This window comes from Mirounga angustirostris, unplaced genomic scaffold, assembly GCF_029215605.1.
Source record: "Mirounga angustirostris isolate CCGP_5_RB_7025 unplaced genomic scaffold, mMirAng1.0.hap1 SCAF_11, whole genome shotgun sequence".
In the NCBI taxonomy this organism is placed as follows: Eukaryota; Metazoa; Chordata; class Mammalia; order Carnivora; family Phocidae; genus Mirounga; species Mirounga angustirostris.
In genome coordinates this window covers 58,724,188-58,742,515 of record NW_026991719.1, presented here as the reverse complement: position 1 = coordinate 58,742,515, position 18,328 = coordinate 58,724,188, and the positions used below count along the sequence as shown (strand labels likewise).

At 37.4% G+C, this 18,328-nt stretch overlaps 1 protein-coding gene across 10 annotated transcripts in view; it reads left to right on the top strand.

The window, feature by feature from the left end:
- Nucleotides 1–18,328, top strand: part of PHKA1 (phosphorylase kinase regulatory subunit alpha 1) — a 142,713-nt gene that overhangs the window by 87,570 nt on the left and 36,815 nt on the right. For all 10 annotated transcript variants that reach the window (XM_064574255.1, XM_064574256.1, XM_045879589.3 and 7 more), the window contains 2 exons: nucleotides 6,119–6,228; nucleotides 7,228–7,372. In XM_064574255.1, coding sequence (XP_064430325.1) covers nucleotides 6,119–6,228; nucleotides 7,228–7,372 — 255 coding nt within the window. The remainder of the gene's footprint in view (nucleotides 1–6,118; nucleotides 6,229–7,227; nucleotides 7,373–18,328) is intronic.

Genomic DNA, 18,328 nt, shown 5'->3' with positions numbered 1-18,328 from the left:
AAGGTAGAGGACGACAAACCTGTGGTACCTGGGTGGCTATGGATTTATCCATGATACAAAACAGCAGATGAGCTGCTTTCTGTTGTGAGAGGTAAAAGTCACCAATGAAATTTGAAAATGATTGATCCAACTCCAGGAGAGTTGGCTCAGTGGATCCTCTGGCTACTTTTGGCCGTGATGGCTGAAGTGAGGGGGAGGGGAAGTGCATCCTAGATGACACCTTCGGTTTTTCTTTTCTCCTCCAGGAAAGGGCCCAAACTTTACTCCCAAAGGTGATCCATGGATGGGCCAAAATGTTAAGAAATTCATGCACCTTTTGTCCAAGTGGGAGGAAGAAAGGTTAAATCACTTCCCAGGGCTGGAGCAGTTTTATAAATCAAAAGGCAGGGGCGCCTGGGTGGCTCAGTTGGTTAAGCCACTGCCTTCAGCTCAGGTCATGATCCTGGAGTCCCGGGATCGAGTCCCGCATCGGGCTCCCTGCTCGGCGGGGAGCCTGCTTCTCCCTCTGACCCTCCCCCTCTCATGCTCTCTCCTTCTCACTCTCAAATAAATAAATAAAATCTTTTAAAAAAAAAAAAGGCAAAATACTCTGGCCACTGCTACAACAACCTCCCACCCCCACCCCCTTATTACAGCTGGGAGCTCTCTGCAACTATAATGTTACATGGGTAAATGCTGAATTTTCTGCGAGAGGTTTGAGCAAACTTTTAATAAGGGGGAAAAGGGAGAACTTTTTAATTTATTTTATTTTATTTTATTGTTATTATTATGTTCAGTTAGCCAACATATAGTACATCATTAGTTTTTGATGTAGTGTTCAGCGATTCATTAGTTGTGTATAACACCCAGTGCTCATCACCACATGTGCCCTAAATGGCTTTGTTATTTTGTGGCTATTGCATCTGGAGATACGACAAAAAATGATGTAAAATGTTGTATTTTTGTAATCTCGTAAAGCTAGAGGCATCATTCTGATCAGGGAAAGACACAAAAAAGAAAGAGTGTTAGTGGAACACAGCCACCTTGTTCTTTGTTGCCAGTGAGCAGATAGAAATTCAAATTCTTTGAGTAATGGAAACAGAACTAGTCTCCATAACTAATGATTTTTTTCATAACTAATGATTTTATACTATCATTTTTACCTATTGGAGCTTCTAGAAAAAGGAAGACATGAAAAGACGATCTCCAGATGAAAATAATTTTTTTGAGTTTAAAAAGCAGGTTTTAGTTGCTAATAAGCTTTTACAAAACCAAATGGCTAACTCTTAGAGACTGATAATTTTTCGTCCTGATGTGCATAATTTTGAGTGGTCAGTTTGGACTGTAAGACAAAATAAAGAGTTTAGGGAAGTCTTGCTTATCACTTAGACTTGGACTTAGACCATGGCCGACTGGCCCTGTAGCATCCCAGCTTTGCTGCTGCCTAAGAAAGCCTGCTAACTTTTTTGACATCCTAATTTGGCATTCGCAGATCCTAATTGCCTGGACCTGACTCTCAGCTGAAACTGGGATGGTCTGCTATAGATTGTTCCCGCCTTGGCACCAGATGTGCTGAACTGAAAGCAGGCACAAGCTAAATGAACTCTAAAGGAATAAAATGAACTTTAAATGAATTCAGACTCAAGTCATTGCAGATTTGGGTCACCCCTCCTGTAGGGCTCTAAATTTATGAAACCATCCTGCGTTCTGGCTGGGCCATTTAGGACAGTTGCTGATGCCCACAGGAAAAGGCTTGTTCTCTGACTGGACCATCTGAAATTGATCTGCTGCTTGGCTCTTTATGGCTGATACACAAATTGATTGCATTCTTGTGATTTCTGCAAAAACTATAAATTGGGGGAAGGCACGTCACAAGAAATGTGACCCCTTCCCCACTCCTGACAGATTGCTCTTGACCCCTTCTTGGGACTGTGCCACTGCTGTTGGTGGTTGTGTTTGGCTTTCCAGGTTAGTTCCGGTTTACAAAAATGGATTGATAACTTCACTCCTCTCACCTGTCTCCTGATACACAAACCTTAGTAATGCAATTTGCTTAGTAAATGCAGCTATCCCCAGAAAGAGAGTGATAACTTTTCTAAGCTGCTCACTGGATAAATGATCAGGACAAAAGGGAAGAGTGGTATGAAAACTCATTTTCAAAATATTTGAAAATTCAGGATTCCATCTTGACCAGTTCCTTGACATGATATGTCTTTCTGGTTAAACTGTATAAAAATGTTTGCCTATGAAAATGCTCTTAAACATCTTGCATACAGTTCTTCCAGACAAAAGTTCTGAATGAGAGGAGAAAATTGTAAAACTCTGGTTGCTAAATGAGACAGCTGCTTTCAAGAGACACTCCCATTGGAATCAAAGAATGAACTGAACTGTGTGGACTGGAGTGGAAACCTTAGGATAGGAGGCCTGCGGTGGGAGGCCCTATTGGAGGTCGTGTTAACCTAAACTGCCTGATTAATGTATGTGATGCCTAACATTTGTAAACTCTTTTTGTCCAAGAGTACTGTGTGTGCCCTCTGGAATTGTACTTGTCTGTGAGCCCTGACTGTCCTGGCACTGCCTCAGCCTTGGAAGGCATTCAGGTCAGGTTCAATTTACTGGCCAGGCTTGTGCTGTGCCTGGATTTTTTTCTAAGAATAGCATTCTCAGGCTTGTCATGTGAACTCTTTTTCTGCACAGTCCACCCCATTGGCTCTTGGCCAAGGTGTCTTTGTCAGTAGGCCCCAATGCAGCAAAGTAAGCTTAATCTATAGTGTTAGCCTCGAGACTAAAAACTGCTTGCAAGTTTGTCCCTTGGATGACATCTGAAGACCTGGATTTGGAGAGGATTCCACCATCCTCTTAAGGATAAGAGTGGTTTACTCTGTGTCTAAACTGTACAAAGAGTATGCCTTATGCTAAATACCTGTTTTCCTTTTGAGAGTCTGGAGTTTGGGTATGTGCTAGGCAGAAGGTGCCCATGTGACCAGCCTCTAATAAAAACATTGAGTCTCTAAGAACATCCTTGGTAGATAGCATTTCACACATGTTGTCACATTTTGATGCTGGAGGAATTATGCATGTGCTATGTGACTGCACTAGGAGAAGAATCTTAGAAGTTTGTGCCTGGTTCCCTCTGGACTTTGCACCATGCACCTTTTTTCTTTGCTGTTTTTGCTTTGTATCATTTTGCTTAGTAAACCTTAGCCATTAATACAGCTGTATACTGAGTTCTGTGAATCCTAGTGAATCACCAAACCTGGAGGTAATCTTTGGGACCTCCAGAACAACAAGAATGTTCATAGAAGCTTTATTTATAATACCAAAAAATGGGGGGGGGATCTCAAATGTCCATCAACAAGTGAATGGGACAAATAATTATACATTCACACACTGGAATACTATACAGCAATGAAAACAAGTGAACCAATTCTACATACACCAATATGGTTGAATCTAATAGACATAATGTTGAGTGAAAGAAACCAGATGCAAAAAGGTACATATTTTATGATTTTATTAATATAAAGCTTAGAAATGGACCTACTTATTTATGGTGATTGATGTTTGAATGGTGATTAACTTTGGGAGCTGGGGGATGTTAATAACTGGAAAGGGGCACAAGGGAGGCTTCTGCAGTGCTGATAATGTTCCATATCTTTTTTATTATGTTCAATTAGCCAGCATATAGAACATCATTAGTTTTTTGTTCTTTTTTTTTTAAAAGATTTTATTTATTTGAGAGAGAGAGAGCACATGAGAGGGGGGAGGGTCAGAGGGAGAAGCAGACTCCCCGCTGAGCAGGGAGCCCGATGCGGGACCCAATCCCGGGACTCCAGGATCATGACCTGAGCCGAAGGCAGTCGCTTAACCAACTGAGCCATCCAGGCGCCCCAGAACATCATTAGTTTTTGATGTAGTGTTCAGTGCTTCATCAGTTGCATATAACACCCAGTGCTCATCACCACTTTAATGTTAATTAATAGTGCCCTCTTTAATATACATCACCCGGTTACCCCATCTCCCCAACCCCTCCCTTCTGTAACCCTCGGTTTGGTTTCTGGAGTCCAGAGTCTCTCATGGTTTGCCTCCCTCTCCGATTCCATATATTGATTTGGGTTGTGTGCTTACTATGTAAATATTCATTAAATTTTACATTTAACATTTATATACTTCATGTATATTATACTATAAGAAATTACCCCCCAAAAATACTCTAGTGTCCAGTGATGGGTGAAAAGATAAACACAACATGGTGTGTACATACAGTGGAAAATTTTTCAGTCTTGAAAAAGAATAAAATTCTGACACATAGTACAAAATGGGTGAACCTTGAAGACATTGTTCTAAGTGGAATAAACCAGTCACAAAAGGACAAATATTGTATGATTCCACATATATGAGGTACCAAGAGAAGGCAAATTTATAGATACAGAAAGAATGGTGATTGCCAGGGGCTGGCAAGAAGGGAACATGGGGAGTTATTGTTTAATGGGTACAGTTTCAGTTTGGGAAGATGGAAAAGTTCTGGAGATGGGTGGTGATGATAGTTGTATTACACTGTGAATGTACTTAATGCCACTGATTAAAAATGGTTAAAATGGGGCGCCTGGGTGGCTCAGTTGGTTAAAGCATCTGCCTTCGGCTCAGGTCATGATCCCAGGGTCCTGGAATCGAGCCCCGTGTCAGGCTCCCTGCTCAGTGGGGAGTCTGCTTCTCCCTTTGCCCCTCCCCCTGCTCTTGCTCGCTCTCTCTCTCTCTCTCTCTCAAATAAATAAATGATTTATTTTAAAAAAATAAAATAAAAATTGTTAAAATGGTAAATTTTATGTTATATATATTTTACTACAATAAAAAAAGAAACAAAATGGAAGGAGCAGTGTGTAAACCTGGTTGTGATATCAATCTAAGGTAAAATGTGTGCTTTCCAGAGTGGACCCTGGAATATGACCAAGGCATTGACAGCTCTCTGGTTCTGTCCCTAAAAGTGAAGCAACACTAACAATGTGCATCTTTGATAAGTTTCATACTTAGGATAAAACAGGGGCAAAAATAAAATCCCCAAGAAAAATGTGTTCCAAAAAAAAAAGCGGTACAGTTCTGTCAGTACTAACATGAAATGATATTCAATATATATTTTGGGGAAAAAGTTTGAGAACAAGCTCTTTGTGTATAGTGCTATCCTATGTTATACAATATATCCTATGTTATAAAAGGGGAAAAATGTGTGAATAAATGAACTATTTCCTCGTTATAACAGGTATTGATGTAATAATTGCCTTTTGAAAGACAAAAAGAAATTCAACTACATGTAACATAAACATCAATTATCAGATAGATTCTAATTTCAGAATGCTAACCTATAAAAAAACAAGACATCTTATATTCAGGGAAATAAGGTGTGTGTGTGTACATACATACATACACACATAATATTTAGACACATGAACAGATTCTGTATAAATTTTCATTAAAATTATGCCTTTTGTAGCTGTCTGATAGTTCAAGTGTTCCCTTAAGTTTTCAAAAATGTTCCTCTGCCAAGTGAATTTTACACTATGTGTAAGGTTTCACAAAATTTCCCATCAGACACAATAATATTAAAATATTTTGACTTATTTGGATAAGATGTGCTGTTCATTGAATTAAAATGTGTCAGCACTATGCAATTGAAGGAGATCAAGATAAATTCATTTCAGTTTTTTGGTTTAGTATGCCATCTTTAAGCTGATGAGCTTTTGTTCAGCTTTATTGAAGCATAGTTTACATTAATATTTGATAGTCAATATAGCTTTTGCCGTTTTCGTGGGATTTAAGGAAATTCAGCATATAAATATCAGTAATAGAATTCTATCATTCATAGAACTATTAATTTTCATGTGCATTCTTTTCTCTCATATATAGATTATGTGACTTCTTTGTAAGAGCATAAAGCCCTTTAAGAACAGAGATAATTGCATACTCTTTCTCTTGGAGAGCCCTACAGTGCTTCGTATGGCCTTGTACATGACATAGATACTAACTTTGAGACACAGAACTTTGTTCAATCAGGAAATGTAAACCTAATACAAAGAAAAAAAACTGTTCCCTGATTGGATTTGTGCCCTAGAAAGATCTTGAGCATTTCTCAATTCTATCTCAGGATGCAACAGTAGAATGAAACTCAGTGGACGACCCTACAGGCATATGGGAGTCCTTGGAACTTCAAAACTCTATGACATTCGGAAAACTATCTTCACCTTCACTCCACAGGTGGGTGGAATGAGCTTTAGCATGCATTGAGATGAATGGAAGTAAAACAGAAACATTATAGAAATAAAACATTACTGGAGTTAGAACAAGTATTAGAGTATTTTAGAATTAATATGTAACAAGTATTAGGCCTTGCACATATTAAGTTGCTTAATAAATATTTGTTGAGTTGGACTGAATGGAAGTTGTAGCACAGAACAATGCCAAGTGATTGTGGCTACCAAGAGTAGTCCTGGGTGTTGCAGAAACAGTGACTAGGGATTTTATAAATGTTGGAGTACTTTAAAAAGTACTCCTTTTAAATGTTAAAAATAAGACTGTATTTGTCCTTTATTAACAAAATATAGTCTTTTTTATTTAGCTACCGAATTATGTGTTCTCTTTGTTTTGGGCAGGGGCCCTTTTTATATGCCTGGAAATCATTGATATCCTCTTCTAAACAAAAATGTCAGTACTGTTTTAGCCATGATTATGCACATTATTAGCCTGATATTTATTAGCCACATCACAATAATAAGCCAAATTGTATGTGTGCATAGGAGGAGAAACTATTTTCTGGAAAGAAAGCTGACGCTCCCCATTTGTCATCTTATATCTGAAATTGTGCAGCTGAGGTATAGACAAAAGAGTAATGGACCACAGATTCTATTTCTGACCTTGCCATTTGCTAGCCATATGACTTTGTTAATCTGCTTAATGTCTCTTGGCCTTATTTTCATCTACTAAAAGATAAGCCTTCACTCATTTGTTATATAATTAAATAAAATTCTGTCCTTGAAAACACTTTGTAAACTATAGTACACTATCAAAATGTCAAAAACTATTATATGTACTAATGGACTATCAGATTCTTTGGAAAGAATGAGGCACTAAAGTTGGGGATATTGTTGCCTCTGTGACTTGTTATATAGCCCTGTGAATATGTGAGTACTTGAAAATATTACTGGACAGTTGTAAGAGCAAATTATTCTGAGCTGTTATTTTTCTTCTTTTTCTCAGTTTATAGACCAGCAACAGTTCTACCTGGCTCTGGACAACAAGATGATAGTAGAAATGCTTAGAACAGACCTCTCCTACCTCTGTAGCCGCTGGAGGATGACAGGCCAACCCACCATCACCTTCCCCATCTCACATACCATGCTTGGTAAGGTTGTATGAGGCAAGAAACAAATGTATTTTTGGAATAAATCATGTAGTTAGTCCTTCAAACGCTTAGAGTCACCGGAGAACTACTCATTATCATTTAGTCTTTCAATAGTTATATATTAGCCCCTATTTTGTGCCAAGCACTTATCAAAGCACTTGGGTTACATGAGGTGAATAAGGCAGCTGAGGTTTCTACCCTCATGGAGCTTATGTTTTAGAATTAATATGTAACAAATGAACCAATGCAGAAGAATATTTCAGATGGTTTGAGAGCTATAATTCAAAAAATGTAATAGAATAACTTGGGGGCTACTTGGGGACTAATTGGCTTTTAGGTCAATTTGCAGAAACTTTATTAATGCAATTCATTTTAAAGATAATAATAATACATTCTGCATCTGTCTTACTCCAGTGGAGCATCAAGATTTTATAGATGAGTTCCCAGACTTATCCTTCCAAGGCTTGCCTAACCGAAGCAGTAAGATTTAACAGGGAGAAGTGAATAGGCTTTCAGTTTATCTTTCCCTTATTGACTGGGCTTCCTGACATTGCTTATTTGAAACTGGGTGAAAGGACTTATTTTTCTTTCAGTTCCTGGAGGACTAGAGCCAATACTGAAGCACTGCTTTCTTTCTGTGTCTTTGCAATTGCTTCTAAAAGCCTGTTTGTACTGCCAGAGTACATAGAATTCCTTTTCATTAGAGAAGAATCCTTTCTCATAAATCATTCAATGTCCAGTCAGACTGTTAGGGATATTGGTCACATCTCTAAAGTGCTTCAAAAACAGAGGAACTGAGAAAGTAGGATAGTCTTTCTTCTTTTTGCCTTTCTTCTTTATTTAAGCCAATTAACAAATACCTCATTAATAAACACTATGTTCCCAGAATTGTCTTCAGAAAGTATAGAGTCCAATTGGAGAGGCAAAGCTGATACACAAAAATAATAGAAAACAATTGAAGACAGTTATATAAAGAAGTACCAAACCATTAGATTAGTATTTTAAGGTGAAGGCGATCAAGTTGTTAAAGAAAATTTCTTGACTGAGGTGGGACTTATCAAGGCTTTTTGGGATGGGTAGAGGGAAAAAGGAAAGGCACTTTAGTTAAGGGAAAAATACCATGAATGAGACTAGAGACAGGGTCGAGCTTGACTTGTGAGTGTACAATGGAGAGGCCAACCTGCATAGAGTGGCTTTGCATGTTGGAGTATAATTATCCACAAAGTTAGATAAGGTGGGGTCACATTATGAAGGCATTGAAAATAAGCAAAGATATTTAACCAGATTTTCTCAGAAGTCTGAAAGTATCAAAAGTTTTTGAGCAAGGAGCGACATGATGAAAGTAGTGTTTACAGAATATTGATTTGATGACAGTATACACTGTAGTGAGGAGAATTTGATATCAAAGAAAATAATCCAGGTTTGAGATGATGAGAAGATACATTGGATTGGTGGTAATAACAATAGAGTGGGAAAGAAGAATACAGGAGTCAGTTTAGACAACACCTGCAAGTCAAATGTTGGCTAACTAGATATGGGATATGAATCAAAGTGATGTGAAGATTTAGAGACTAGGTAAATAATGCTGCCTTTGATAGAAGCAGAGAAATTCTATAGGAAGATGCCAATTGTAAAGGGACATGTTGAATTTGTGGTGACAAAGAGATTTCAAAATTGAAATATCTAATAGGTGAGATACACAGCCATGGCTTGGGGAGAAAAATAAAACTAAAGATCTAGATTTAAATCACAAAGTTTTGATACTTGGTATTTGGTCACACAACAAAAGCAGCAGTAACAATAGCAGTAATAACTGCAATATTTATTGAACATTTTCTCTGTGCTAGGCACTGAGCTAAGTGCTTTCAATGCATTATTTTGAAATCTCTACAACTCTATTCAGGTAGGTAATATTAATAGCCCCATTTTATAGAGTCACAAAGCTTGTGACAGAGTCGGGCCTCTAACCAGGTCTGTCGGTCCCCAAATCCTACGTTACCAACAGCTGTGTGTTTTTGTTAGTGACAGTTTTGTGCTGGTGAAATGAGAATGAATATGCTAGCGATCACATTAAAATGTGAATTAGTTAAATTATCATATTAAAGATAAAGATATCCAGAATACATATAAGACCAAAATCCAGCTAGATGCTACTTACAAAAGCTATCCCTAAGATAAGATTATACGGGGAAAAACAGAAAGTAAAGGAATGTGTAAGATAAATCATGTAAATGCTAACAAAAAGGAAGCAATGGTGGCAACACTAATATTAAAAATAGTAAATATAATTCAAGGCACATGTCAGTAAAAGGGACAGGAAGGATATTTTATATTGATAAGAGCTACACAGAAAAAAGCAGAATCAAATCTATAAATACTGATAACAAACTGATGGTTGCCAGAGGGGAGGGGGCTGGGGGATTGGACAAAATGGGTGAAGGGGAAAGGGAGATATAGGTTTCCAGTTATGGAATGAATAAGTCATGGGAATCAAAGACACAGAATAAGGGGTACAGTCGATAATATTGCAATAGCAATGTAATGAAACAGATAGTAAGGACACTTGGGGTGAATACAGCATAATGTATAAACTTGCCAAATCACTGAGTTGTACACATGACACTAACGTAACATTGTGTGTCAACTATACTCAAAAAGGGAGTTGCAGTATAACAAGATGATATAACAGTTTTAAACTTTTATCTACACAGCATCAGTGAAATGTATAAAGCAGATATTTAGGAAAACTTAAAGACAATATGATAAAACCATTGTACAGTCATAGTGGGAAACCATAACATACTTCTATCACAATGTCATAGATCAATTATAAAAAATAAAGATATAGAGGGTTAACAAGCCTGATTTTTGTATTTATGGGTATATATAAAACTATATCCAAAAAGAATACACAAAGAATGTTTATTTTTTAAAAAGTAGAAATCATGTAGATGATATTGCCAGACTTAAGACATAAAACTAATTAACACAAGAATAATAAAAAACCTGACCATGAAGGAATTAATTTTTTTTTTACAAATGATACTTGGATTAAAGAAGACATCAAATTTGAAATTAGTGTTCTAAAATTTAAAAAAATGATACTACTACTTATCAAAACTTAAGAGATTTGGCCGGAGTCATCTTTGGAAATTTTCATATCCATAAATACTTTGGAAAAAAAAAAGGGAGTTCCAGTTTCCAGACAAAATGGAGTAGACTCACTTCTCACTATTCCTCCTGCTAAGTACAGTTAAAAACCCTGGACGTTATCTATAAAAAAAAAACATAAGAAAACTCTGAAAGTCTGAAAAAAGAAGGGAGACTGGCTAGGGACTTTGCACCTGAGAAATGACACAGCAGTGAGTATTCTGTCTCATATATTCTGGACTGGATGCTGGAGAAGTTTTTATCCCAGAAATCCAAATGTGTAGCTTTAAAAAGGCCCAAGAAAAACCTTTCTTTTCTAGCCAAAGTAACAGGAGATGGACAACCTAGCCAGACAGAAAACTTTCAGACAGTAACTGTCCAACTCTGGCCAAAACCACAGAAAAAAACTGCAGCCCCACTCCCACTCCTATAACCAAAGGCTGAGTCCCCAAAGGGGACCCTAGACTTCTACCTTCACATAGCTGTGAAGAAGCACCCCTCTTCTTCCTTAGGGGTAGTGTCTGAGAAGTGCTAGTGGGGAGCTTAGACTTTCGTCCTTGCCCAACAATAGAGGAACCTCCTTCCATACCCACTATTAGTAACAAGGCAGTGTTCCCTTCCCTGCTGCACAGTATCAGAAGAGACGTGCTGAATCAGAGGATTCAGTAAGATCCAAAGTCTCATAAGATGATACCCTATATTTCCAGAATACAATAGAAATCACTTATACCAATGTCCAAGAAAATCATAACTTCAATGAGAAAAATTGATCAGCAAACACCAATACCAAGATAACAAAGATGTTGGAATTGTGACAACGATTTTAAGGTAGTCATCATAAAAAAAAACTTAATGAGAAATTATGACTGCACTGCTCTTGAAACTTGAAAGTAGGAAGTCTCAGCAAAGAAATAAAAATCCTCAGCAAAGAAAATGAAGATATAAAGAACCAAATGAAAGGTTTAGAACTGAAAACTACAATAACTAAAGTGAAAAACTCACTAAATAAGCTCAATAGCAGACTAGAGATGATAGAGTGAACTTGAATATATAACTATAGAATACCAGGAGGAATTAAGATGTGTGGAAGAACTTCACAATCAAGAAATGTAGAAATGTAAAGAAATGCAATTAAAGCAAGAGAAAGACTGACGTAGAAGGGAAAAGAGATGAAGACTGGTCAATATGAGATGGAAGAACAAATGAGACACCAAGGAGAGGAAAGTTATAGCCAGATGGGCTACAGGGATCCAAGAGAAAGAGACATGGGAATGGGTGGTAGAGGAGCAAAGAACATGGGAGAGCCCTGTGATTCAGGAGGCCAGAAATTTCTACCTCTAGATGGTGGTGTGGCATAGGTTATGAAGCTAATCCTGGCGTTCCACCAGCAACCATGAGTAGTGCCATGATGGGAAGCAACATATGTACTGAGCATTTGGGGCAGAGAGGTGTGAGACCTGTGGGTGGACAGGGTCCTCGAGGAATGAGGCCTAGAAATCCAGAAGGATGCATCAGAGGGAGAGAAGAGTATGAAGGCCCAAACAAAAAGCCCTGATTTTAGATGTGGTATCTAGGTTTTCATTCCAGTTTGGTTTTTTGTCTTTTCTTTTTTAGATACCAGTCTTTCAAATTCTTATATTTTAGTAATAAAGCTGCCTTTTCATGTATGTTAGCAGTTTATTGACCTAATATTTGTAAATGGTCTAGTTGGGCGGGCACAATTACATAATGCAGTGTTTGAAATGGGAATTTTTTTCCTTATTTCCTTTTTTATTGTTTATTTAAATTCAATTAATTAACATATAATGTCTTATTAGTTTCAGAGGTAGAGGTCAGTAATTCATCAGTCTTATATAATAACCAGTGCTCATTACATCATGTGCCCTCCTTAATGTCCATTACCCACTTCCCTCTCCCCCCACCCCCCACCCCCCCAGCAACCCTCAGTTTGTTTCCTATAGTTAAGCGTCTCTTATGGTTTGTCTCCCTCTCTGATTTCATCTTGTTTTATTTTTTCCTCTCTTCTCCTATGATCGTCTGTTTTGTTTCTTAAATTCCACAAATGAATGAGATCATATGATAATTGTCTTTCTCTGCTTGACTTATTTTGCTCAGCATAATACCCTCCAGTTCCATCCACATTGATGTAAATGGTAAGTATTCATCCTTTCTGTTGGCTTGAGTAATATTCCATTATACATATATGTCACATCTTTATCCATTCATCTGTCAATGGAAATCCGCGTTCTTTCCACAGTTTGACTATTGTGGACATTGCTGCTATAAACATTGGGGTACAGGTGCCCCTTCGGATCACTACATTTGTATCTTTGGGTAAATACCCAGTAGTACAATTGCTGGGTCATAGGGTAGCTCTATTTTCAACTTTTTGAGGAACCTCCATACTGTTTTCCAGAATGGCTGTACCAGCTTGCATTCCCACCAACAGTGTAAGAGGGTTCCCCTTTTTCCACATCCTTGTCAACATCTGTCATTTCCTGACTTGTTAATTTTAGCCATTCTGACTGGTGTGAGGTGGTATCTCATTGTGGTTTTGATTTGTATTTCCCTGGTGCCGGATGATGTTGAGTGTTTTTTCATGTGTCTGTTGGCCATTTAGATGTCTTCTTTGGAGAAGTGTCTGTTCATGTCTTCTGCCCATTTCTTGATTGGATTATTTGTTCTTTGGGTGTTGAGTTTGATAAGTTTTTATAGATTTTATAGATTTTGGGTACTAGCCCTTTATCTGTAATCTTCTCTCATTCAGTTGTCTTTTGGTTTTGTTGACTGTTTTCCTTTACTGTGCAAAAGGTTTTTATCTTGATGAAGTCCCAATAGTTCATTTTTATCTTTGTTTCCCTTGCTTTTGGATATGTGTCTAGCAAGAAGTTGCTGCAGCCGAGACCACAGAGGTTGCTGTCTGTGTTCTCCTCTAGGATTTTGATGGATTCCTGTCTCACATTTAAGTCTTTCATCCATTTTGAGTCTATTTTTGTGTATGGTGTAAGGAAATGGTCCAGTTTCATTCTTCTGCATGTGGCTGTCCAATTTTCCCAACACCATTTGTTGAAGAGACTCTCTTTTTTTCCATTGGATATTCTCTTCTGCTTTGTCGAAGATTAGTTGACCATAGAGTTAAGGGTCCATTTCTGGGTTCTCTGTTCTGTTCCATTGATCTATGTGTCTGTTTTCATGCCAGTACCATACTGTCTTGATGTTTACAGCTTTATAATAGAGCTTAAAGTCTGGGATTGTGATGCCACAAGCTTTGGATTTCTTTTTCAACATTCCTTTGGCTATTCGGGACTTTTCTGGTTCTATAACCAATTTTAGGATTGTTTGTTCCAGCTCTGTGAAAAACGTATTTTGATAGGGATTGCATTCAATGTATAGATTGCTCTAGGTAACATAGACATTTTATTTTTTTTATTTTTTTTAAAGATTTTATTTATTTATTTGACAGAGAGAGAGATAGTGAGAGCAGGAAAACAAGCAGGGGGAGTGGGAGAGAGAGAAGCAGCCTTCCCGCCAAGCAGGGAGCCCAATGCGGGGCTCCATCCCAGGACCCTGAGATCATGACCTGAGCCAAAAGCAGACACTTAACGACTGAGCCACCCAGGCGCCCCAGCATAGACATTTTCACAATATTTGTTCTTCCAATCCATGAGCATGGAATATTTTTCCATTTCTTTGTGTCTTCCTCAATTTCTTTCATGAGTGTTCTATAGTTTTCTGAGTACAGATCCTTTGCCTCTTTGGTTAGGTTTATTCCTAGGTATGTTATGGTTTTTGGTGCAATTATAAATGGGATCAACTCCTTAATTTCTCTTTCTTCTGTCTCATTGCTAGTGTATAGAAATGCAACTGATTTCTGTGCATTGATTTTATCTTTCCACTTTGCTGAATTCCCATATGAGTTCTAGCAATTTTGGGGTGGAGTCTTTGGGTTTTCCACATAGAGTATCATGTCATCTGCAAAGAGTAATTTTGACTTCTTTGCCCATTCAAATGCTTTTTATTTCTTTTTGTTGATTGCTACCCCAGCTTTCTTTTGATGTCCATTAGCATGGTAAATGGATTTCCACCCCCTCACTTTAAATCTGGAGGTGTCTTTGGGTCTAAAATGAGTCTCTTGCAGACAGCATATCGATGGGTCTTATTTTTTTTATCCAATCTGATATGCTGTGTCTTTTGATTGGGACATTTAGGCCATTTACATTCAGAGTAACTATTGAAAGATATGAATTTAGTACCATTGTATTACCTGTAAGGCCACTGTTTCTGTATATTGTCTCTGTTCCTTTCTGGTCTATGTTACTTTTGGGCTCTCTCTTCGTTTAAAGTATCCCTTTTAATATTTCTTGCAGGGCTGGTTTAGTGATCACAAATTCTTATAGTTTCTGTTTTCCTGGAAGCTTTTTATATCTCCTTCTATTTTGAATGACATCCTAGCTGGATAAAGTATTCTTGGCTGCATATTTTTCTCATTTAGCACCCTGAATATATCATGCCAATCCTTTCTGCCCTGCCAGGTCTCTGGATAGGTCTGCTGCCAATCTAATGTTTCTATCATTGTAGGTTACATGCCTCTTGTCCCAAGCTGCTTTCAGGATTTTCTCTTTGTCTCTGAGATTTGCAAGTTTCACTATTATATGTCAGGGTGTTGACTTATTTTTATTGATTTTGAGGTGGGTTTTCTGTGCCTCCTGGACTTCAATGCCTGTTTCCTTCCCCAGATTAGGGAAGTTCTCAGCTATAATTTGCTCCATTGTACCTTCTGCTCCTCTCTCTTTCCTCTTCTTCTGAGATCCCAATTATTCTAATATTGTTTCGCTTTATGGTATCACTTATCTCTTAAATTCTCCCCTTATGATCCAGTAGTTCTTTATCTCTTTTTCTCAGTTTCTTTATTCTCCATCATTTTGTCTTCTACATCACTAATTCTCTCTCTGTCTCATTTATCCTAGCAGTTAGAGCCTCCATTTTTTATTGCATCTCATTAATAGCCTTTTTTATTTCAACTTGGTTAGATTTTAGTTCTTTTATTTCTCCAGAAAGGGATTCTCTAGTGTCTTCTGTGCTTTTTTCAAGCCCAGCTAGTATCTTTATAATCATTATTCTGAACTCTAGTTCTGACATCTTACTTGTATCCATACTGATTAGGCCCCTGGCAGTCAGTACTGCCTCTTGTTCGCTTTTTTTGAGGTGAGTTTGTCCGTCTTGTCATTCTCACAGAAAGTGAATTCTATTTGAATTTGAATTTGAATTTGAATTCTATTCAAATAGAAAGTGCTTTTCTATTTGTAGAGTTGCAGCTATTATTTTCTTAGAGCTCCAATTGAGTTCACAGGTGTTCAGAATGATTTGATAGTTATCTAGCTGAATTCCTGGGACCAGACAAAACTAAGATCTCCTACTCCTCTGCCACCTTGGACTATGCCCTTAGTACCCCCCCCGCTTTTTTTTTAACTGTATAACGTCCCTCAAGCTATGCTAGTATACCTTGTGCCACTAAATTTCCAAAGTGTACCAATTTTTTCAACTGTGCTTCAAATAAATAGAAAAATAGTGATAAAAAATAATAAAAATTATAAGAGAATACCAAATTTAATTTTGTAAATCCAGATAAAATTAACAAATGTTCTAGAAAAGTAAATCATATAAGAATAAGCTTAATAAGAAACATGCATAGAATCATATGAGAAATTATAAAACTAATGAAGAGCATAAAAGGAGATTATAATTACTAGAGAGACATACCATGTTGCTAGATGGAAATAGTTAATACTGAGAGGATGTCAATTCTCATTAATCTATCAATTCAGTGCAATTCCAAATCAAAATAAAAACTCAAATTTTTATGAACAAGCTGAATCTAAATTTCATATGGAAGAGAAAATGTGCAAAAATAATCAGATTTTTAAAAAACTAAAAATGATGACAGGAGACAGAGCCACTGTAGTTAAAATAATGATAAAAGTTGCAATCCAGATAGAGGCCAAAGAACATTATCAACAATAGCCAAATTATGGAAAGAGCCCAAGTATCCATCAGCTGATAAATGGATAAAGAAGTTGTAGTAGATTAGATAGATAGATAGATAGATAGATAGATAGATAGATAGAGGAATATTACTCAGTCATCAAAAAGAATGAAATCTTGGCATTTGCAAGGACATAGTTGGGGCTAGAGAATATAATGCTATGTGAAATAAGTCAGAGAAAGAGAAATACCATATTATTTTTCTTTCATACGTGGAATTTAAGAAACAAAACAAACCAAAAAAAAGAGCATAGGGGGAAAAAAGAGAGAGAGAAGCAATCCAAGAAATAAACTCTTAACTGTAGAGAACACACTGACAGTTACCAGAGGGGAGGTGGGGGGTGGGTTAAATAGGTGATGGGGATTAAGGAGGCACTTGTCATGATGAGCACCAGGTGTTGTATGAAGTGTTGAATCACTAAATTCTACACCTGAAATTAATATTACACTGTATGTTAACTAACTGGGATCTAAATAAAAACATGAGAAAAAATATGTAAATAAATACATTTGGGAAAATCATTCATTTAGGCCTGCTACTTTACATTTTATTCAAAATTAAATTCTAAATAGTTTAAAAATCTAAGCAAAAATAAGGGCGCCTGGGTGGCTCAGTCATTAAGCATCTGCCTCCAGCTCAGGTCGTGATCCCAGGGTCCTGGGATCGAGCCCCACATCAGGCTCCCTGCTTGGCGGGGAACCTGTTTCTCCCTCTCCCACTCCCTCTGCTTGTGTTCCCTCTCTCACTGTCTCTCTCTCTCTCTGTCAAATAAATAAATAAAATCTTAAAAATATATATAAGCAAAAATAAATAAACCTATAAAAGTATTAAAAGGAGGGCGCCTGGGTGGTTCAGTTGTTTAAGCGACTGCCTTCGGCTCAGGTCATGATCCTGGAGTCCCGGGATCGAGTCCCGCATCGGGCTCCCTGCTTGGCGGGGAGTCTGCCTCTCCCTCTGACTCTCCCCCTCTCATGCTCTCTCTCTCTATCACTATCTCTCTCAATAAATAAATAAAAATCTTTAAAAAAAAAGTATTAAAAGGAAATATGGGAGAATGTTTTTGTGATCTTGAGCTGAAAAAAACTGTACTTTTTGACACAAAAAAGGAAAAAATTGGCAAATTCAAAAACATGAAAATTTAAATAAGTCTTTTGTACAAAAATGAACTATGTTTGAGGTTGAAAGACAAATAACAAAGTAGGTATTTTCCATACATATGGTAGAGAAAAGAATAATATTCACAAAACATAAAGAACCCTTGAAAGTCAATTAGCAAAAAGATAAATAATAGAAGCGAGGGAAAAGGACATGAACAGGCAAATCATAAAAGAAATACAAATAGCCAGTATATACATGAAAACATGCTCAATCTTTTTTTAAATTTTTTTATTGTTATGTTAATCTCCATATATTACATCATTAGTTTTAGATGTAGTGTTCCATGATTCATTGTTTGTGTATAACACCCAGTGCTCCATGCAGAACGTGCCCTCCTTAATACCCATCACCAGGCTAACCCATCCCCCTACCCCCCCTCCCCTCTAGAACGCTCAGTTTGTTTTTCAGAGTCCATAGTCTCTCATGGTTCGTCTCCCCCTCCGATTTCCCCCCCTTCATTCTTCCCCTCCTGCTATCTTCTTTTTTTTTTCTTAACATATATTGCATTATTTGTTTCAGAGGTACAGATCTGAGATTCAACAGTCTTGCAGAATTCACAGCGCTTACCAGAGCATATACCCTCCCCAGTGTCTATCACCCAGTCA